General features: G+C 43.2%; 2 protein-coding genes and 1 pseudogene across 3 annotated transcripts in view; 2 read left to right on the top strand and 1 right to left on the bottom strand.

The window, feature by feature from the left end:
* Positions 1-3,083, top strand: part of LOC109475208 (ribosome biogenesis protein BRX1 homolog) — a 4,971-nt gene extending 1,888 nt beyond the window's left edge. For both annotated transcript variants that reach the window (XM_019775793.1, XM_019775792.1), the window contains 9 exons: positions 159-270; positions 507-550; positions 741-811; positions 1,048-1,097; positions 1,238-1,311; positions 1,601-1,651; positions 1,847-1,948; positions 2,078-2,206; positions 2,478-3,083. In XM_019775793.1, the coding sequence (XP_019631352.1) occupies positions 159-270; positions 507-550; positions 741-811; positions 1,048-1,097; positions 1,238-1,311; positions 1,601-1,651; positions 1,847-1,948; positions 2,078-2,206; positions 2,478-2,678 (834 nt within the window). In that variant the 3' untranslated portion in view covers positions 2,679-3,083. The remainder of the gene's footprint in view (positions 1-158; positions 271-506; positions 551-740; positions 812-1,047; positions 1,098-1,237; positions 1,312-1,600; positions 1,652-1,846; positions 1,949-2,077; positions 2,207-2,477) is intronic.
* Positions 3,084-3,462: 379 nt separating this feature from the next.
* LOC109475194 lies at positions 3,463-9,891 on the top strand. Its single transcript, XM_019775772.1, has 8 exons — positions 3,463-4,009; positions 4,482-4,824; positions 5,200-5,386; positions 6,777-6,883; positions 7,272-7,407; positions 8,173-8,430; positions 8,961-9,072; positions 9,495-9,891. The coding sequence occupies exons 1-8, from the start codon at positions 3,655-3,657 to the stop codon at positions 9,698-9,700; spliced, it is 1,704 nt and encodes a 567-aa protein (XP_019631331.1). The 5' UTR covers positions 3,463-3,654; the 3' UTR covers positions 9,701-9,891.
* An 884-nt stretch (positions 9,892-10,775) lies between these two features.
* On the bottom strand, positions 10,776-14,910 carry LOC109475133 (annotated as a pseudogene).
* Positions 14,911-14,957: the final 47 nt, after the last annotated feature.

Raw genomic sequence — 14,957 nt, 5'->3', positions numbered from 1 at the left:
AAAATTGTCAAGCATTTTGTTTTAGATGTTAACAGGATGTTAACATCTAATGATGTTTACAGAGCAGCGTCTGACATAATTTGTTTAAATTCTTGTGGGACTGTTCTGGGAATACTCTAATACTATGTTCTTTTGACTAACTTGTACTGTACCTCCAGGGTAAGTGGACCAATAAGCAGCGCTGTCTTGTGTTCTGTTCTCGTGGTGTTTCTTACCGAGCCAGACATCTCATGAACGACCTCAAGACTCTCATGCCACATGCCAAAGCAGGTAACAACTCCATCAGTCCAGACACCAGCACATTAAGACTAGGAAAAAATTGTGTTTCTGGTTTCTCTTTAATTTTTTTAAGACCTTACTGGCTTACATGTTGTCTTTGAGTTTAACACAGTTTGAACTGTTAGAATTCTTGTCTAGTTTTCCTGTAAGTTGTGATTTACCTAAATTATGTACATTTAATGTTTTACCTAATTGTGTCTCAATGATTATCTTTTGTCTAATTTCAGAAAGCAAGATGCACAAAAAGGAAAACATCCAACTCATTAACGAGGTAAAAGTTTTTTTTCAGTATTTCAACAATTTTATAAATCAGCTGCCTATAAGTAGCTGCCAATACTAAAACAGTGCAAATCATTCTTTCCATGTTTTTCTTAGCTTACATTGATGTTGAAAAAGTGTACATGTATTTTGAAGAAGTTGAATGTTGTACACAAAAATTAAGAGAGATTTTTCTTCCATAGATGTGTGAGATGAAAAACTGCAACAAGTGTGTTTACTTGGAGGCCAGGAAGAAGATGGACCTGTACATGTGGTAAGTACTAACATAGACCAAAACACAGATTTTGACATTCAATAATCCTTCAAAAAACAGTTGTTATGGCCAGATGGTCACAAGATATTTTGCAGGACTTGCATTGATGTTGTTGATAATCATTTGTGATTCCTGTGAGTTACAAGTCTTGAGGTCACTTTTGATTTTAAAAGAAGAGATTTGAATGGTATCATAATTGTATTGTAAAATATGAAAATGATTTGTTTATTTTGCAGGGTGTCAAACGTACCTCATGGCCCTTCTGTGAAATTTCTGGTGGAAAATGGTCAGTGGATAAGTTTTATGATGTATATGAATCTGCATTGTTTGTCCATTGCAATATTTCCAATATGTTTTGGCAGTTTTTTTGAATGTCAAAAGTATTTTTTTCTCTAACAGGTGCACATCTATATGTTTTTGTTTCAGTTCACACCATGGGAGAACTGAAGTTGACTGGAAACTGTCTGAAAGGTTCCCGACCCATTGTCACATTTGACAAGGTATAAAACTCAAACAAAATTAACCTAGAATTTGTTGTAGAACATGTAATAAACTGTGTACTAATTAACATTTTAGTAATTTCAACAATCATGGTTCTCTTATAAGAGAAGCTAAGTTTCCTAGAAATGTTCTGAAGTTACCATACATGCTATCTTGTTCAATTTTTGTGCAATACATTATTGTACATGTATGTGCATGACAGCCATCTAGTTTTCATACAGTAATTGACTTCCAGTTTTTTCACTGTTTCTATGTGGATGGAATAATCATATGTTTTACTTTTTACAGAGTTTTGATGAACATCCCCACTGGAGCCTTATGAAGGAGTTGTTCACACAGGTATGTAAAACATAAGGCTTATAAGGGCAGTCTATAATTATTAAATGAGTGGAAATATTTGCTGCATTTTTTGTTTTCTGTCCTATCTTGTCGACTTTTGTATAAGAAGACCACTTGTCTTAGAAGACCATGCACTTAATTCCAGTCCTTTGGGTGGTCACAAGCTTGACTGTATTCTTGTCGTGTTCCTCTCAGACATTCAGCACGCCGTACCACCACCCCCGGAGTCAGCCATTTGTGGACCATGTCTACACCTTCTCTGTAGTGGACGACAGAATATGGTTCCGCAACTATCAGGTCAGGAGATGCGTTTGATTTGATTTGACTTAATTTCATTCTGACAAAGCTTTATTAGGTGTACATGAAGCTAGTAGGGAATCGAGAGCAGCTTGCTTACTTAAATTTGGTCTTGCCTTCTTGTTGTAGATTGTTGATGAGAAAGGTTCCTTGGCTGAAGTGGGGCCCAGATTCGTGCTGAATCCCATCCGAGTGTTCGGTGGCAGTTTTGGAGGACCCACGCTGTATCAGAACCCACACTACAAGTCACCAAATGAGGTAAAGACATCCATTCTTGCCCATTTAGTTACAGTTTGTCTATCTATCAATGCAGTGGTTTGATTGAAAGTTTGAAATTCATTCTTTGAATAAAAAAAACAGCCTGGGATGTTGACTTCATGACTCCTGTCGTAGCATCTGGGGCTATCATAGGATACCAAGGCCCGTTTAAAAAAAATCGTAAGCCAGCAAATTAAATCAGTGTGGCCTAACAATAAATATTTGAGTAAGTCCACTACTGGTATGTAACAGAGTTTGTCTCTGTTGACAGATCCGACGGGCCATGAGGAGGTTGAAGGGAGACAAGTACACGAATCGTGTCCTGGCCAGAAAGGCGCTCCAGGAGAGGAAGACAGACGAGACGTACCCCGTGGACCCGACAGACGATGTGTTCAACACACACGGGGACGGGGAGGAGTCGGAAGATGAGAAACCTCCGCAGAAGAACAAAAAGAAGAGAAGAAAGAACTGATCAAAACAGCAATGGGAAAAGAAGAGGGTTGGGAAGAGGGAAACTTTTCACTTTAGTTTTAAGACATCTAGTGCAATTTCAAGGTGGCACTAAATATTCTGGATTAAGAAATCTGCATGATTTTGTCATTTACTGCCATTTCTTAGCACATTTCGTCATCATTTCATATTTGAAGCATTTGAAAGAGCCCCAAAATAGCTATGTGAGGAGTCCCTTTAATTTTTTCTTCACAGGTATCCGTATGTTACACATACACATATAGGATAGGGTTGATTCAACTTACTAAATGGCATTGGATGCCTTCAAACTTCTCATGAAACGTAGAGAGAGGTCACAGGCATTGTCAAACATATTAAAATGCTAGTAGGTAACTTGCTTTTCTTTCAGATCAATAAAACATCAATGGCAATTTTTCCAATATTTGTGTCTTTTATATCACATTGAGTAACTCAACTTACAGACAAGATATATGATATTATTTCTTTGTTAACATGAAGAAATTTTAAGATTTATGTTATCATATACAATGTATTCACTTCATAGCTGTTACAGTCCAGTAGGTTTAGAATAAAATTTAAACTTTGGCTTAATTGTGTGTATGTCTGTGTATCCAGCATGGCGGCCAATACTTAAGTCATAGTCACGTGAGTGCAAACATCGTATTTGTGCATGCAAATACATGTGCTTAAGTTGATATAAATGCAGTCATCCTCTCATTGGTTGAACAGTTTTGCCCTTCTTGCCATTGGTCGAAAAGCTAATTGTGATGGACAGTCGACGTCAGGATCGGTCCATCCCGTGGTACATACAGGGACCAATTCTATCATTAATCGTGTCTTGTAAACAAAAAGCAAAATTTACATATTAAGAATCCAGCTTCCCATGGTCCACACAGGTGTCAGCTCCTGAATATTTCCCTACAAGATGCCATAGTGGCCATTTTTATTCTGTCGGCGTCATCCTTTCCTAACTTATAATGCCGCTACGTTTTACAATACTCCTACTTGCAGTTAACCTCGTGAGCAGTATCAACACAACAAGTATATATACCACTGAGGGGAATACGACGAGAACCACCGTAATTGCTACCTCGTTTTTTGACTCGTATAACAACACAGACGCTGGAACTGCGACAGAGCTCGAGGCTTCAAACGCGACCTCGCAATTTGACCACAGAAACGGGACATTTATCGTGCCAAAACCGAGGTTAATCGACGAGGACAGAGGGTTTGGTGTGGACGTTATTTTTGGAGAGACGTCTGACTCGAATGTAACAGAAACAGACGAAGAGGAACTGGGAAGCGGCATTTCTAACGCTGCCAACGTGAACGGTGAGTTATTTGTCAACATCAGTGTAAGACTGGTAATTATTGCCTTCAAGAGAAGGTTATGTTTTTGGTACCGTTTTGTGTTAGGTACACCATATGGCACATGGTGTAGTTTTAACCGAGCTAGAGAGCTGCTTTTTAAAAACTTTTGGGGGCCTTTTATGTTGGAAATACTCTAGGCAGGATAACTGTTTTCACAATACATTTTGTACTTAATTGGTAGGTTGGGTGGGGTGGGGAACACGAAGGTCAAGTTCGACAATGGGCATTCTAGTGGCTTTCCAAGGTACTGCAGTGGCACGTTCGGGTTTGATATCTAGATATTCCCACATCAGGGGTCTGTGGCGAAGCAACCTACAGCGACACACGCGAAAAGTAATTACTATAGAATAAACCAACAAAACTAACAAACGAAGGTGTGAGATCTCTGAATTCTAGTTCTCACAAACTTCAATAACGTTTAACTTGTCTCCAGGTTCAAGAACCGGTGACTCGAACCCGAAGGCTCAAGGAGAACACCCCAACAAGATCGTGCCTTCCTCCCGAACCGATCTACCAAGTCATGTCCCGTCTTCTTCCACTGAAGGAATCATCATCATCGGCGACGTCATCCTAGCAGGCCACGGTCTGAACCCGCCCTCTGCACCGCCGAACCGTGACCGGGACGGGCCTGGTGGCTTCTTCGGGACGACTGACGTTCCGCTCCCGGGGCCTGTCCCGAAGAAGAGCTCGAGCGGGAACCTGGTGGTGATCATACCGCTGGTGTGCCTGGGGTTCGTGCTACTGGTACTGGTGGTGGTGCTGCATTGTCAGAACACGTGAGTCTCCGTGCTGCTGTTACCTCAATGAAAAATGGAAGTATTGTTTTTGATATGTCTGTGTGTGTGTGTGTGTGTGTGTGTGTGTGTGTGTGCTTCTGCATGTCCCTTAGTTTAGGTTGTGATGGGTATGGCTGGATGCAATCTGCCCAACAGTGAGGCAGCAATTAAATCTTTTCTACATCTGGTAGCGTTCGCTGCTTTTACAGGTGCTTTTTGTTACATGACCTCCTTGACAGCTGTTTCCCTTGCACAATAAAGGAAAGGGGATTGCAAAAGGAGGTTGCAAATAGGTTACGTTGCAGCAGTAGTTGTCTAGGTAAATGGAGCACTAGTTCATTCTTTAACCTAACTATCAATCCTATCGGTATGTAGACGGGAGCGGCGGAGAGTTCGCCAGTTGAAGGTGATGATGCGGCGAGATGCCCGGATGTCTGCCCGGTCCACTGACCCCCTCTGGCGGAGTGACCGGAGCTGCACCAGCCGCGGCGGCCGCAGTTCCACCAGCCGGGGCGCGCGCAGTGCCCGCAGCCAGAGGAGCCAGAGGAGCTACGAGTTAAAAGTATGTATTTGATCGTGTTGGTAGGTACATGTTTAGAGTTAAAACTTTTGTTCCAACACAAGGGAACTGTTTTTACCTAGACCTTTCGACTAGTCACTCAGCCAGAGAAGCCAGAGAAGCTACGAGTTGAAAGTATGTATTTGATAACGTATCATGAAAGTTCATCTGTGTTGGTAGTTACATGTTTAAAGTTAAAACTTTTGTTCCAACACAAAAGAATTGTTCTCACCTAGAGCTTTCGACCAGTCACTCTAGTCTTCTTCAGTAGACTAACCCAGTGAGACGTGGCTTCTTTGAAGTGTGATGTCAGTTCAGTTCAGTTCAGTTTTTATTCGCACTTTAAAACAAAATACAGACACAAGAAAATATAAATGAAATGTGACAGTGCAGGGAGGCCGGAAGCATAAAATGCTTATGAGGAGGCCTCCCTTCATAACTTAATTAACAATTCAAATTAATCGGATAAATAAGAAATAATTTACTAGGTAACGGGTAAATGAAACAAAACAATAAAATACAATACGATACAATACTATCTACAATAATGAAAAGTAGTAATGAAAAGTAGTAAACAAGGAAACTTAAACAAAAATTAAGAACGTGTGGGGTTATTTATGTAAGTTGCTTTGGTATGATTTTTGAAAATGGTGACGGAGGGACTAATTTGTAAAGTTCTACTTAGGTTGTTCCAAATTGTTGGGCCTCTGTACGTGATTGTAAATTGACGAGGATTCGATTTCGCATTGGATGGCCTTAAATAATTGCATTGACGTGTAAAGTGGTTGTGGATGTCTGAGTTTAATAAGAAGGTGTAGGTGTCGTGGAAGGTTTCAGGAAGGCAAGGACATTTATTCATTATCTTGTACATTAAAAGACTTGTTTGTAGTTTATTTATGTCATTTATGGACAGTATTTTGAGCTTTTTAAACAATGGTGCAGTAGGGAAAGTGAATGAAACTTTTGACGCTATCCTGATGTATCGTTTCTGAAGCAAAAAAAGCGGTTTAAGTGATGTAGTGTATGTACTTGCCCATATAATATTACAATAACTTAAGTAAGGATAGATAAGACTATAATAGAGAGTGATAAATGTTTTAGGAGATAAAAGATTTCCTACTTTCCGTATAATACCAATGTTCTTGGATATTTTTTTACTAATAAGATCGATGTGATTTTTCCATGTTAATTTTGCATCTATTAAAACCCCTAGAAAACGGGTGTGTGTTACTTGAGTAATAAGGTTGTTGTTTATGTATATTTGTACGTTTTCAACACTGGGTCAAAGTTATCTGATAGACGATGTCGGCCCCCGTCGCGTGACAAGGCTCACCGACATGGCTAGATGCCTGGATGTCTATTCTTATAACCGTAACTCCCTTCTGTTGAACAGGAGCTGCCTCACTGTGCGGAATGTCACCACGGCGTGACGCTACACAAGCAGCAGCTCACTAACGGCTACCCCGGCGGCAAGTCCTGCAACGTACCGGTCACCGCCAGGTCTTTTTTTCAATTATTTCTGTTCTTCCGATATTACAAACAGAAACAAAGTGGCATTCCACTTGTGTCAGTCAACGGTGCCACTTGACAAGTGCATATCGATAATCGAGCTATATTTTATAAGGCCGCACTAATTTTATGGATGACATCCTCTAAGGATCCCTGAACTACTGCGCGCGGGTGAATAAAAAATCGATATCCAGCCAAAATACTGCTTAAAATTAACCACACTAATACAAAGCTAGTATTGTGAATTTGCAGTACTTTACGACAAGCCGACACATGCTAGCCTATTGCAACATTTATGAGTCTGCACTGTACTGAGTTCTTGAGTTCTGTGGAGCTTTGGCAGGATTTTGGCAGCTTTGGCAGCTGTGCTTGTCCGCAGGTCAGATCCTAACATTCTGGGACACCGCGGTATGAAGGGTCCTGTGGAGTACTTCCTGGATGATGAGTTGTACAAGGCGTCGCTCACCCCGTTCCACAGGAAGACTCAGTCCGAACCTACCAGACTCAACGCTCACGTAAGCGAGATAACCTCTCTACGCGTTCTATGCTGTGTATTTATACTTTTTGTCCATGGTCAACCACTTGTCGCTATGTCTTATTGAAACAGAGCAAGCCTTGGGTTACCGCTTGCATTTGCAGGTTAGCACACGCTGGTGTGTTTGAGGAACACCGTACACTTTTTTTTACTGATCCTAATACCATGAACAGGTGTGTTTGCATTGTATGGATGTACACCTGTGCGGATGCACACGTGTGTGTGTGTGTGGCGTTCAGCACCAAGGACAGCTAGTGCGTTCGCCTATGTATGGTTGATGGTGTTCGCACCAGGAAGAGATGTGTTTATCCTTTTGTGGATGGCGTTCAGCACCATGGACAGGTACATTCGCTTATAGTTCATGGTGTTGGGCATCAGGAACGAGTGTGTTTACCTTTGTGTGGATGGCATTCAGCACCAAGGACAGATATGTTTGTGTGTGGGTTCTATTTAGCACCAGGGACAAGTTTGTTTGTGTGTGGATGGTGTTCAGCACCAAGGACAGGTACGTTCACTTGTTATTGATAGTGTTCGGCACCAGGGACAAGTGTGTCCTGTGTGTGGATGGTGTTCAGCACCAAGGACAGTTACATTTACCTGCACTTACATAATCCTCTTCGCCCGGCTATCATAGAATGCCTAGGCCCGTTTCTATTCTTTTCGCTCCATCATTTCATTTCTTTTAATGAAAAAAAAAGCCGAGAACAAAAAAAAAACATTTTCATTTCATTTTATCTTTTTCTAGATGGCCTATGATGCCGAAGTTGACTCGCCGTTCCAGCGAGTGCCGAACAACTCTCCGGCGGGCTCGTGCCCCACCACGCCCCACCCGCGCTACATCAACGTGACGGAGCCCGACAATCACGGCCACCTGCTGGCGGCGTCCCTCAGCGGGCTGGACGCCAAGTGGACCGACAACCGGCTGTACGTGCCGCCAGACAACGACCCGCTGGCCGGGGGACCGCTGCCCCTGCACCTGTTCGCGAACAGGGATATCTATCAGGTAAATGTAATAGTGTTGGAGTAGTTACCATAGAGGTGGGTACGTAGCAGGGATTGACAGACTAGTACACTATGCTCTCTGCACATCTTACCCAATTTATTGCGCAAGGAACAGCCCTGTCTTGGATTCTCCCTGTCCGTTTGTGATCTTTGTGATTTCCGTTGCCAAGAAGATTATGTTTCAGTTGGCACCCTTGTGTGTGTGTGTGTGTGTGTGTGCCTGTGTGTGTGTGTGTGTGTGCGCGTGTGTGTGTGTTTGTTTGATTGTAAACACGATAACTCGACAAGGCTAAGATGGATTGTCTTGATATTTCGTAGATGGGTAGGGCTTTGCAAGAACTTGAAATGGTTAGATTTTTAGTCCCCTGACGGCTTGTTATGGTACTGCAGCTGAATTTCTGGTTTTGGTATCTCGTGATCTGGACATGCCAAAGTTACGAATTTTGGATGGTAGGTAGTTCTTGGGCCGGAGAAGAAATGACTTGGCCCCTACCAGATTGCTGTAGTTGTAATTCATTGCTATTCCGCTAGGACCTGAACTCCAACTCCATCCAGAGCTCCATGGGTCCCGGCCTGGACAGTGACTTCGGCGCCAGCGCGGGGCTGTCTCTCCGCATCATGTCATCTGACTCCAGCATAACAGGTCAGTGCTCTCTTTTCTCGCATATTGAAAAAGGCAGTTTATTCTCACACAATTAATCACAATTTAGCCCTGCTTGTATTTGCGTGTGCCGATACGAATCAGTGCATTTTCTATTACAATGTACACTGCCCTCGTATACAACCACCAGAGGATGACCATGCTCAGCAATCCATCTTTGTTTTGTACATTTTTTCTGAAGGAGCCTTTATTAACTTATTACTTAGTGGTTCACTCCTCGTGTGTCCAGAAATCAAGACACACATTTTGACCTTGATTCAAATCTATCTTGGAAACATAAAACGGTTTATCATAAAACTGCCTACAGTTTTACGTTGTCTTTGTATTTATTATAAATAGGTACATACTAGGCTAATATCTGGATACTTTCTGATGTTGTATTGTCGTTCTGTCACGATATACAGGCTATCCAACCACCTACAGTGGTAACACCGGGGAGGTTCTGTCTACCGAGTCCTCCCTCACCTCCACCATCACCGCCACCCCGGCCAGCAGCTGCAGTACCGCCTGGGTCAGCCAGGGGGACACCCGACTGTACCAAACCCGCCTGGAGGGGTGGGACAACCAGGCACAGATGCCCCTCCTCAGCAGCGAGGAGCATTGGGTTTAAATACCTCCTTCAAAAAGGTGCTTCAGAATGAGACTGGGCTGGCATCTTAAGTTTTGAAGACTTCTTTGAGCATTCGTAAAGGTTCAAGTAGATATTTTTGTCAGCCTTGTTTCCAACTTTCCGTTGAACACAAGATCTATGATTTAAATGAATGCGGCACCATGATTGAGCGTGCTACCTTTAACTCTATTCTTGAGTATCTATATAAGCTTCGGTTTGTTGTTTTTTCTTGTTATTTAGCTAGCTACAGTATGTCTAAATGGATGCAATTCTCTGTATTAAAGTAAAGATACTGTTACTCTCCAGGTCCTAAACTGGCTCACCATTCTGCTGAGATGTGTAAAGTTCTGTATGAGGGACTCAATCTCTTGTTGCACGTTTATTTGTTTTCACTGCACTGTTAAAAATTGTTATCTATTTTCCCAAATAGCTGAGCTATATCCATAAAACTTAGTGCACTAAGAGAAAAAAAAGATACATTGTATGATATCAGAAGTGTTGTTTCTTTCATAAAGAAGTATTATATTAGTACTATATATATTTTGATATTTTGAATAAAGCACCTTTTTGTTGTTAAGTGTATGTGTGCTTCTGGGTTACATGTCTCCTGAACAAAATATAGAACCAACCCCTACCTTGTCTTTCAACCGGCGTCCAAAAAGTTTACGCCTGGGACTACCCTGGGAGCCATCCTAGTTGGGCGTCGCGGAGAGTTAGTAAACGCGCGCGGGCCTTGGTTAGCCCGTCCCCGGCACACGCCATCCCCGCCCTACGCTGTGCACCACATGCGGAAACCCTCTAGGCCGCGCGCTGATAGTGATTACGCAAACCCCCAAGGTGCCCCGCCCGAACGACGAAGTTTACTACACAAGGTAACTTTTGATGCTGTATACTTGCTTTCATAATACTTTGTTGGTATGTTGGGGTCGGGAATATGAAGGTCAAGTTCGATGATGGGCTCATACCCTAAGAGTCGATTTGAGCCGAGGCAGTCTGCAACTATACTATTTTATAGCACTCGCCAAAAGAAATAACAATAGAAAAACCAAGAAAAAATATACCAATAAACGACATATCTAGTTCTACATCTTTTATTCGTTCGAGCTCCAACCACAACTCCTCAGTCAATGTCAAGAGTTACCGTGTGTCGGAGATCAGAGTCAAGGCTTTTCCCAGCAGCCATTGCGCCATCAAAGTACCCCGGCGGTCAAACCATTTTACCAGAGACTCCTCATAAAAATGGCACTGGAAATATCTTCATTCTGTTCGTAGACGAACGTGTAAAGCCGACACCAAGTGTAGGAGTTGTGACCTAGAAGTATATCAACCTGGTGTTTAGTCTATCGTGGTTTGGACGGGCTCTCTTCGGGCCTATAGTCGATTCTCGCCGCCCAGTTGAGCTAGGTTCCCCGGCAAGTTTTGCACGACGATAGTTCAAGTCATCAAACGCTGCCGTGCAAAACCTACGGGGGAGCCTAGTTGAACTGGGCGGCGAGGATCGTCTGTAGGCCCGAAGCGTGCCCGCCCAAACCACGATAGACTCACACAGGACACCAGGTTATAATATCCTACAATAACATATGCGTACAACCGCCGTCGTGTTTCCACAATAAATCATTGAAAGCGTATTACAAGTATTTTCTCGAATCCACATGAGTGAACAGTTTTCTGAACATCGTACGTGTGAGGAAACAGTTTTTTACGTGAGGTGGTTTTGTTGTTGTTGATCTGACAGTATTTACGTATGCCGTGTCCCTACGTCCAGACTAAAAGTAAAATTCTGATAACATTTATCAATTTTCGCACTATTGCATTGGTATGATCTCCAAGCAGGTGCAAGGTCCGCGAACCACTGAGCAGGACCTCTTACATCTGCTTGGAGACATTGTTGGTATTTTCTGAGGCTTTTCACTTCCTTAGCGAATATCTACACAGAAATTTGTTGTACCAGTGTGTTCATAGTGAAGATCTACAGGTATTTGGTGTACCAGGGTGTCCATAAATTATATCTACAGGTATTTGTTGTACCAGGGTGTCTATAACGTATATCTACAGGTACTTGTTGTGCCAGGGCGTCCATACCGTATATCTTCAGGTATTTGTTGTACCAGGGTGTCTATAACGTATATCTACAGGTATTTGTTGTACCAGGGCGTGGCGGTCTCACACGCCCCACACGGACTCTGTCTGTAGGCGGCTCGGATCGCCTCCTCGGTGTGAGAGTTCCCCAGGAAGGCGCGCGGCAGCCGCAGGTGGTACGCCAGCCGGCCGCATCTGTCAGGAGGAGGATAGGCATTGGTTTTCGTATGTAATTCTTTGCTGTAATATATTCTGTGAAAGATAACGACAGTTCTTGTGTATGTCTCTAGAGGGCGCAGCTAACCTGGCCCACTATATGATGTCGTCCTTGGCAAGACTGTTGGCGGGGAGCGGATCTTGGGTAGCGGACTAAAGCTAACAGTAACAAGGCTGGATACCAGGCTAGTCCTTGGCGGCGTCCAACTATCATTAATGATACTGTAATAACTGTATACATGTATCTTAACATGTTGCCGCCAATTAAAATGTCAGGAGACGACGACATGCTGTGCTTATGTTTGTCGCTAGAGGGCGCAACAGCACCGCAGCTCACCTGTCATAGACCAGGATGTCGTCCTTGGCGACGTGCAGCTTGCCCCAGATGTCCTGGGACCAGGAGTCCTGGTAGATGGGGAAGTTGGCCCTCCTCTCCAGCTCGCCTTTGTACCACCAGCTCGCCCAGCCCCAGTGGTTCACGGCGCCGAAGAAGATGTCCGTCTTCCCCTCGTTGTACAGCTTCTGTCGGAGAGCCTCCAGACTACGAATGCGGGAAGGATAAATTTCGTATAAACGGCGTTCTTGCTCTGTGCCACGTTCGGCGCTGTCACATTCACCGTATTTTGATGCCATAAAAATTCTACGTACCCCTATCGCATAACATCGTATCTGTGAGGCAAAACCGCGATGTCGCGTTTCATACTGTAGGCTGGTTCTAGCTATTTTTGGTGGTACCAAAAATAAACAGACGCCTCACGTATTATGTTTTGGGGCTATTCCAAACACTTTAAGTATGAAATGATGCTGAATTACAGAATACACAATACATTACGGGTTTCACAGTACGTTCTGCAATGGAGGTAGAAATGAGACTTGATTTTTCTCTGATTTTCCTCCATGGTTATGCCTAGTTTCTGTATTAAACAGGGGCCCTTACCTGGAGACCTCCCCCTGGCAGAAGGGTCAGGAGCCGATGGGGAACTTCATGACCACCACCTTCCCCTTGTTCTCCGCCATCGGGCTCCGACCGTCAGCCTCCCAGTACGCGGGCGGGCCGCACATCTCCTGCGCACCGGTCAGGGTACCCAGCCACGACATCACCAGGCACAGGGCGGCCGTCTGTAACAGCCCGCTCATGGCTGCAAGGGAGGAAGGAAGGAAGGAATGAAAGGAGGAAGGAGGGAGATAATACAGGAAAGAAAGGATGAATAAATGAATAAATGAAGAAAGAAAGAAAAAGAAAAGTAGAAAGAAACGAATGAAGGATGGAAGGAAAGAAAGAAAGAAAGAGGGAAAGGAGGAAGGAGAGAATAAGGGAAAGAAAGAAGATAGGAAGGAAGGAAGAAATGAAGGAAAGTAGAAAGAAATGAAGATAGGAAAAATGGAAGGATGCAAAGAGGAAGAAATAGAAAATGAAGGAATAAAGTGATGTAGTAAGGAAATATAAAGAGAGAATGAAAGGAGAAGAAACAAAAGGGGGCAGGAGAGAAGAGAGAAATGTTTAGAATTTGAAGCTATCGTCGTTGTAAAACTAGTATAGTTAGGAAGTTGCGCGCCTCTCGGGGACTTCTTTAAAGTTTACATCTGTGACAATTTCCTTGTGTTGGAAATCTCATACTTCAAACATGTTCGTCTCGTCACCACCCCGCCCAGCTGTAGTCTATCATCAGGTGAAAGCTCCAGGCTCACCCCGACTGTCCTGCAGGACTGTCTGATCCCTGAAGCGGGAACACATGGCGGCCAGACAGACCGGGGATCAAGGCCAACCAGATAAAAACGCACCGGGGCTAAATTAAGCTCCTAGGCAGGAGTCTTAACGAGAAGACGTCTGTAGTCTGGACTCACGGAGCTCAGGCTGGCACGCGATCTTACCTAACGTCTCTTCAAGCGACAGGAAAGGAAGCGCTCGTTTCCTTTACTTGATCAATTGAATATTTAATAGGCCATGTTGATACGATTATATGATGACATCCTCTGGGATGCGAGCCAATAAAAAGGGTTGGTAAAAAAGTTGCCTTTATTATTAAATCTACGTGGTCATGAAGGTTGAAGTTGAACAAATGACTTCACACAGACTGGCAGAGTATGCTTTGGCGAATAATAGTAGACTCTTAATTTTCATTTCTTCACATTTTCTTCCATGCCCGGCTGTTGGGATTGATCGTTTTCCAATTTATTTAAAATTTACGGCATATATTTGCTAATGCAGCTGCTTTGTACGATTTACAGTATGGTCCCAAAACCCTTCTTGTTGGGAAACGGACGAAAATTCAAGCGCGCGCGGATGTCATCCATATAATCACATCAACATGGTCTTATCAAGTGTGCCTATCTGTTCAAAATGAGAAGAGAATGTAAGGAGAAAAGAGAAAGGCATCCAATCCCTGCAATTTCAGGGCGGCAAAAGTAAAAAAAAATCTGTAAGAGGAAATCGGCCTGATATTGACATTTACTGCTATTTCTTACAAACTTTTAGTCATCATTTCATACTTGAAGCGTTTGAAACAGCCCTAAAACAAACTACGCGAGGCGTCACTTTATCTTTTAAAAAATCACCCATAAACAGCTCGAACCAGCCAATAGTTACGACAAGCAACGGTTTTTTTATCAGTGACATCGCTTTTGTGCCTCACAGATATCTGTATACTATGGGATAGGGTTTTTAAAGTAATGACTAGAAAATTGACTTTAAATCCAGTTTTAATTTTGCCGCCCTGAAATTACATCGGATGCCTTTAGCTTTGACATGTCGTTTAAGAAACAATAAAAAAAAGGTCTTACCTGGTTTCTGAAGACTTCCCGCTCCTACAGACCAGACTACAGAAACCGGCCGGTGTGTTGCCGGTTTTCCAGGGAAAAGTGCCACGAGTCCTCAGTCGGCTACTGTGCAACACCGTCACGAGTTTAGGCTCATTTTACAAACCGCAAGACACTTACATTCTAGCCATAGGGGAAAACATTT

This window comes from Branchiostoma belcheri, unplaced genomic scaffold, assembly GCF_001625305.1.
Source record: "Branchiostoma belcheri isolate BF01 breed outbred unplaced genomic scaffold, Haploidv18h27 scaffold33, whole genome shotgun sequence".
In the NCBI taxonomy this organism is placed as follows: Eukaryota; Metazoa; Chordata; class Leptocardii; order Amphioxiformes; family Branchiostomatidae; genus Branchiostoma; species Branchiostoma belcheri.
The sequence above is the reverse complement of the archived record's forward strand: the minus strand, read 5'-3'. Positions and strand labels throughout refer to the sequence as shown.

Bases quoted from the DNA above. Each gene is read 5' to 3' on its own strand.
- LOC109475194 (XM_019775772.1), top strand. From the start codon at position 3,655: ATGCCGCTACGTTTTACAATACTCCTACTTGCAGTTAACCTCGTGAGC. The intron at 7,408-8,172 runs GTAAGCGAGATA...ATCTTTTTCTAG, and splicing joins CTACCAGACTCAACGCTCAC to ATGGCCTATGATGCCGAAGT. The intron at 9,073-9,494 runs GTCAGTGCTCTC...CACGATATACAG, and splicing joins ATCTGACTCCAGCATAACAG to GCTATCCAACCACCTACAGT.